General features: G+C 39.5%; 1 protein-coding gene across 1 annotated transcript in view; it reads left to right on the plus strand.

Annotated features, from left to right (window-relative positions):
• The window catches only part of paqr7b (progestin and adipoQ receptor family member VII, b), an 18,786-nt gene extending 11,593 nt beyond the window's left edge, over positions 1-7,193 (plus strand). The window contains exon 2 of the mRNA XM_024289802.2: positions 4,331-7,193. Coding sequence (XP_024145570.1) covers positions 4,344-5,402 — 1,059 coding nt within the window. The 5' untranslated portion in view covers positions 4,331-4,343 and the 3' untranslated portion in view covers positions 5,403-7,193. The remainder of the gene's footprint in view (positions 1-4,330) is intronic.
• Positions 7,194-7,540: the final 347 nt, after the last annotated feature.

Genomic DNA, 7,540 nt, shown 5'->3' on the forward strand with positions numbered 1-7,540 from the left:
ACTTACAGCAAAAGTTGATTTCTACGAGCAACAACATTTTCTGCAGAAATACAAAGAAATATTTTTAGTAGAATAATTTAATATTTATTTCAATGAAAACAGAAAATCAAACTATTCTAATCAAACACAATTGTTTTAACAAGTAATCAAAAGAACAAGACCCTGTGAAACCCCAATTCATTTATTTGTAAACCGCCTCGTAAGAATACTTAATAATCAAAGCCTCTTCTGTCATGTCTTTTTTTTAAGGAAAATTAATATTTTATTTTAAAAAACTGCGATCAAAACGTAAATGAACTTCCCAAAAAATGCATTCCCAAATGGCCCGATCAAACTTAAAATTATGTATCAAATAATTACACTGCAAGGATCTCTGTTATGAGAACGGACTCCCAGGACGTCAATCTCAAAGGTAAAGGAGTCATGGAACCCCACTATCAACCAAAAGCGAACCAATAAATAGAACAATTTGCCCTGGTTGACCAATGAAATAAACATATTAATAAAAGAAACAATTCACAATTTTTTTTCTCATATGTGTTTTTCTCGCAAATATTTACTACAATGACAAAACTTCTTTGCATAAAGCCAGGCAAGTATTTTTTTTATAGAAGTCATCAAAAGTGCAAATAGAAAAATCTAATTTTTTTCAGAAAATATGAATAAATGCTTAAAAGAAACAAGGTCTTGAGCCATAAAACATGAGATGAGTCACTAAAGTCTCACACCAATCATTTTTTGGTATTAAATCTTTTTCTGTGATCTTTTAATTATGATTATGTCATTAAAAAAAAGTCAAAACCCCTGTGTAGGACATATTTATGCAGAGTGGCAATAGTTCATTAGAAAGTCACTTCTGAGTTGTGGCTGGAACCGTTGGCATGAAGTAAGCCGGTCTCCATATCCCATCATCCCATTGTTTACGCTCCCTCCCACTAGTTTAACAAACAACTCCAACCTAAAATTACCAGTGCATCAAAAATGGCGATCAATATTGGAGCTATCCAATCATGTAGTATAGAGACAGATGCCAGCTCAGACAGGGAAAACAAAGACGTATATGGACCTAGTCGTGTACAAGCGGATGCATCAGAATGGAGAGGAGCAGGGAACATGTAGCTTGCTGTTGTAGGTCCTACGTAACAGCTACAAACTTTTTCCGACGGCATACATTTGTCTGCTCCTGATTCACAAATTTGAAAAAGGAAACAATTTTAAGCTTAATTTTCTTTATTTATGTCCTCCATCAGAAAAATACTACAAGAACATGTTAAAAACACTAAAAACAATTGTGTCTTTATTGTGCTGCAAACGACCATAAAGACCTTTGTAACAGTTTTGTAAACTCAGTCATTGAACTGTAATACGCAAGTATCTGGAAGTGTCCAAGTCATAAAAATCATCCAAAGCCATACATAAAGGAGTTGACACATTTTTCTAAAACAGGGCTGGCCAACCCTGGTTCTCAAGAGCCACAACCCTGCCCATTTTCAAGGGCATATAGGGTCAAAGGGCACCTGTCAAAATGAGTTTGATGGAAAGTATATCCCTTATCTCTCTAATGAGATCGACATCCGAAACAAGGAACTTTTATGACTTTTACATTAGTCATCGACTATTGAATAGTTGATTAGTTGATTACTAAAAACAAAGCTGATATTTACTAGAAAATCTTTGAAACTGGATTTTTCTTGAGTTTTCTGTAGAAGACAAGGAACTAGACCTTCTGAAAGAATTCGAGCTTCTTTGGGTTACACTGGATCCAATTGAATTTTCAAAACATGCCAAATATTCAATGAACAAAAGAAAACACAATAGACAGACCCTTGAACACAATCCAATCTTGAATGACAACTGCAGTAGCTATAACACTCATGATATTATCTCACTTTGGCTGTATTTGGCTATATTTTGTTATCGTTCTCTCGGCCAGCCCTAGTAATAAGGTTCATTTGTCTTTCAGCTGCTGCATAAAGTTTTCTTGTATTTATGATCCTCAACATTTCTTTATGCTTCTTCATTAGAACTTCAACATCTTAAAACTAGTCCTCCTGGAAATCTTTGGTATTTTCCTTAATGATCCTGTAGAACTACCTTGGGTCTTGTTGTATTCAGTCTTGTCGTGACATGAAATTGTCTTTAACAACCTCACCTAGGTATCAGTTTGGCTGTTCCTCACCCACCTCACAAATCTTACTGTTTCAGTTCATGACTGGGTTTCAACCTGCGTGTGACATTATTTATCATCAGCATTTGTTTGGTAGAATTGGTTGCAGAGCACCTGATTATAATTCTATAAAATCTCTATTCAAATTTATCAATAAGAATTTAGGAAAGTAACCCTTCATTTTCATTTAAATTAATCTTTTGTTTTCTCACTTTGCGCTTTGTAAATTTATAGGAAAAGACAATCAGTATTTATATTTCTGAGAGCATTTTTTTGTCTACAGCATTTCTCACACATGTCTAGGATTTTTGCCCAGTGCTGTATTTGATGTGTGATTGTTCATGGTCCTAAATGGATAAAACATCTGATAATGGTTTTACTGGAATTCCATTTTTTAATAACTTTAATGTTGTTATTTATATTTGACAGATAAATCATGCACAGATGGTTGCATGGACTTGATATTTGACAGCTTGACTGGCTGTGTGCCAACAACCCACAGGCTTGATTATTCTGTTTATGTGACCGTAGTGGAGAAGTTGAGGTGTGATGAAAATAACAGTCTAAAGAATATTAATGAATCACAAAATGTGAAAGTGGCTTCCCAGCAGATCAAACCATACAGCTGTTGCATAATGACAAAATGCAGTACACAACAAAAGTATCCTCTCAGCCAGAGAAGACAAACAGGAAATGTATTAAAATGGGTAAATAAAACCTACATTAGTTGAATGCCAATGAGATTGGGGGGGAAATAAAAGCAAAAGTAGAATCTCAACAAGACTGACTCAAAAGAGAAAAGCAAGAATTAATGTCAAATCAATTCACATTTTAGTTTCATAAAGTTCATTCCCCTTTTGTTCTTCCACATCAAAGCAATACAATGAGAACATTGTTAGAACAGTCTACCACACTGTATGGTCACATGACTTTCCTAAATTCAAAGTGTTTCCACACATTGGACTGTATTGATGATCATTTTTTGCTCTCATTACGTTTGTTGTCCACTGTGATGGCACTTACTCGTTTTTACGTTATAGTGAAATAAACCTTCCATGTTTTAAACCAAACAGTATTTTCCAATATGCATCCCAATCAATTTATTTCTTTTAGATACGATTTTATAGTGGTAAAGGTTGATTGGTTCACAAACAGATTGATCTGGTTGGATCGCAGGAATATAAATCGACTCATCATTCCACCCCAAGAGTCGCACCATTTGGAAAAACAAGATGATTTCCAAATCACCATGTAGAGCAGGGGCGTCGAGGGGCCAAATCCAAAACACTCCTTTGGTCGTGAGCCGAACAGGATAAACATTTATTGAACAAACTAAAACAAATTTTTTAAACTTTAAAAACGTAACTTTTTAACATTACTGTGAACAAGAAAAAGGCAGGAATATTATTCCAGAATAAATCAACTTAAAACTTAAATAACGTTCAATATTTCACTCTCAAAAAAATATATTTTGTCAAAATTATGCAAGTTATAAATAGCGCAAGATAACATCGGACCATTAATAACAACACAATAAAATGATCTGAGATGCATAGAATTACCCAGAGGACCGGATCCAGCCCCCAGGCCTCGACTTTGACACATGATGTAGAGGATTCTGGTGTGAACATAAAAAAGGAAAAAATGTTACATTCTGGCCAACAAACACTAGGTTGAGCATCAAGCTGAAGAACCAGTTTAACATGTATGTTTTATTTTACCTCTGTTATCTGGCAGGACATCAAATTTGGGTCGTTCAAATTTTAGAAATGAAAAACTGAGAAGATGGATAAAACTGATAAATTGTAGTTAAGTCTGCAAGAGTGAATCTAAACTGCCTCCAGAAAGCCAATCAAAGGGTTGTGTGTGTCCATCTTTGGTCTAAGAATAACATTACCTTTTACTTAAAAGAATAGAAATACATCTCAAGTGTCTAGTTTAACTTGATCAAATAGACAAAAAACAAATTCAAAGTCTTATGGGGCCAAAAATGTCATCTGTTTTAATTAAATTTTAAGGCTTTTTTTTAATAAACTTCTTTCATTTCCTAATAATTAAAGTTCAGCTGTTAATTTGTGTTGTACCATCAATTCACCATCAATTGTTTTTTGTGCTCTGACAAACACTAAAATGTGTTTCCATTCTCTCCATCCTCCCCTGTAGTCTCTAGATTGCCATGGCAACGGTTGTGATGGAGCAGATAGGCCGGCTGTTCATCAACGCGCAGCAGCTGCGGCAGATCCCCCAGCTGCTGGAGTCGGCCTTTCCCACGCTGCCTTGCACCGTGAAGTTGTCCGACGTCCCCAAAGTGTTCCAGGAGCGCCACATCCACACCGGCTACCGGCAGACGGACCAGAGCTGGCGCTACTACTTCCTCACCCTCTTCCAGAGGCACAACGAGACCATCAACGTGTGGACGCACCTGCTGGCAGCCCTCATCATCCTGGTGAAGTGGCAGGAGATCTCAGAGACTGTGGACTTTCTGCGTGACCCCCATGCCCAGCCCCTCTTCATCGTGCTCCTGGCAGCATTCACTTACCTCTCCTTCAGCGCCCTCGCTCATCTCCTCTCTGCCAAATCAGAGCTGTCTTACTACACCTTCTACTTCCTGGACTATGTAGGGGTTGCAGTCTACCAGTATGGGAGCGCCCTGGCGCACTACTATTATGCGGTAGAAAAAGAGCTGCACACCATGGTGCGTGGCTTCTATTTGCCTTCGGCAGCCTTCCTGGCATGGCTTACCTGCTTCGGCTGCTGCTACGGGAAGTACGCCGGTCCGGAGATGCCCAAGTTCGCCCACAAGCTCTTCCAAGTGGTGCCGTCGGCCTTGGCGTACTGTTTGGACATCAGCCCCGTGGTGCACCGCATTTACAGCTGCTACAGAGAGGGCTGCTCTGACCCCATGGTGGCGTACCACGCCTACCACGTCATCTTTTTCCTGGTCAGCGCCTACTTCTTCTGCTGCCCCCACCCGGAGAGCTTGTTCCCCGGGAAGTGCGACTTCATCGGGCAGGGCCACCAGATCTTTCACGTGTTCGTGGTGGTGTGCACCCTGATGCAGATCGAGGCCCTGCGAACAGACTTCACGGTGCGCCGGCCCCTGTACGAGCGTCTCCATGGAGACCTGGCGCACGACGCCGTGGCGCTCTTCATCTTCACCACCTGCTGTTGTGCTCTTACTGCTTTTTATGTGCGCAAGCGTGTGCGGTCCTGCCTCCATGACAAGGAGGAGTGAGGATCCACTCATTTTACCCTGTAGTGACGGTTTTAAGAATATTGAAGTGTTTTTGTCGATGAAAATAATCAGTGTGTGACAGTGATTTCTGAAATACGTGATCTGCCAAACAACAGTGATGAAGAAGTGATTGAGGATGTGTTTTGTGACTCACAGCAGAGAAAAGGGAATCTGTAGCACTGCATTGAGTATTAAGACTCCACAGTGGTTTGTTTTGCTTTCTTTACTCGGGTTTATCAGCAGCGCCGCTCTCAGTCGTGGTTGCGAGGCAAAGTTTGCCTCCAATATACCGAAAACTGTCATCTTCTCCTAAAGAAACAGCTACTTTTTGTTAAAAAATCTGACTGTAGCATTTTAGCTTATGCATGCATTTATTTCCAAATGATGTCACTTAAGACTCTATTTTAATATACCAGAATTGATTTGCACCAAAGTAAAGCTTTCTTTGGGTTTACGACGGTACCGTTCTGTTGAGAATAACGGGTAAAAGAACAAAACCGCACCATTGATTTCTCTTTGTTTTTCACAAAGGGCTGAAACTTCAGCTTCTGCCTTCCCACATCCCATGATGTCAGAACTTCGGAGAGCATGTTTCGTCGACGGTCGATCAGAATTGAGTCACAGAAGCCGAGTCTTATGCTTTTTAGTGTGTTCAGCTTTTCTATAATGAATATTTATGTGCCTCGACGCATGTCCTTTTGGTATATACTGTGGATGTTAAGTGTGTGAATGTCTACGGAAGCTTAGCCTTGCACTTCGTCCCGACCCTGTAAATAAGCCGTTTCCTCAGAAAGATTCATCCGGTTTCGTTAGCCTCGCTTTACTCTTAGCCGTTTGTTTTTCGGTGCATCTTTTCTGAGCATATGTTGTGTTCAGGGCCTGGAGGACTTGGCACGACTTTTAATGGGTTTGAATTCATTATGTGGTACTGTCACTCTGAGGAGGTGCTTTTTGTTACCTTTATTTTTTAGAAAATTGAGTCATTTAAAATATTGCTTCAGTTTTAGCGTATAGTCTGAAATGGCCATTACCTCACTCTCTGTTCATGACGATTAATGTGCCAATGAAATCTGTTTTTTTTGTTGTTTCTTCAGTGATGGTGCAGCTACGAGGCGAATGCAGACCGTCAGGTCAGTTTGAATGTTGTTGGTCTGAATGCAAACGCGTGAACCGCAGCACTACTTCAAAGTTATCTCAGACTCGTCCTCATTATGCACTGCCTGGATCAACACTGTATTTACGGAGGCTGGCAGCACCGGCTGTGTCTAATGCACTGAAGCGATAATGTCATTGTGTTTGGATCTGCTGAAACGTGATGCAGAGTCAATCTGTTATTCAGTTCAGAGGAGCCTTTCATCTCCGTACGGAGAAACCTTCTCTTTTTGTTCTTTTTCATTGTTCCGTGCATGCCAGTTAAAGTAAAACAGTTTTGTTTTCGTTTTTTTAGTTTTAAAGACACCAAAAAAAAAAAGATGTCTGTAAAACTCTCACCAGCCTAACCTGTACAGTGACAGAAGGTGTTGTCTCGGCCACTAGAGGAAATAAATCCCAACCTGTTTTACAGCTAAAATCATGTCACATGGCTTTGAAGAACCACAGGTTCTCGACTGGAACGTACCTAGAACTCTGTGTGTGCGTGTTTGTGGGTGTGAGGCTCCTCCAATGAAAAACGGGGTTTGATGGACCAGAACTACTTCTGCCTCTAATGTAAAAACAAAAAAAGGAATTGACTGTACTAATATTCTGTGTTATTTAAGAAAATAAAGTGTTACTATAACTTAAACACTGTAATTTTGTCTTGTTTGTTTTATTATTTTTATAAGACAAAAGCAGAAAGTCAAGTGAAGTTCAGAACCAAATTTACTTGTTACATTTGCAACATGAGATGCAAATGTAACAAGGGTTTTATTGTTGAATACAAGTCATCTATTATGTGTCTTATCTTAAGGTGGTTTCACACCGAACGCGATTCGCACGGCAGAGGCGCCCAGTTTCAATGTTGAGACAATGAAACAGACGCAACATGAAGTTCTGTTCTATGCTTGTTTGCATAGACTTTGCATTAAAAAGTGTTGCTTGAACGTGAGTCAACGCTGCCAGTGTGTGAATACATTTACGCCTGGTTCACACCGGACGTG

This window comes from Oryzias melastigma, linkage group LG1, assembly GCF_002922805.2.
Source record: "Oryzias melastigma strain HK-1 linkage group LG1, ASM292280v2, whole genome shotgun sequence".
NCBI lineage: Eukaryota > Metazoa > Chordata > Actinopteri > Beloniformes > Adrianichthyidae > Oryzias > Oryzias melastigma.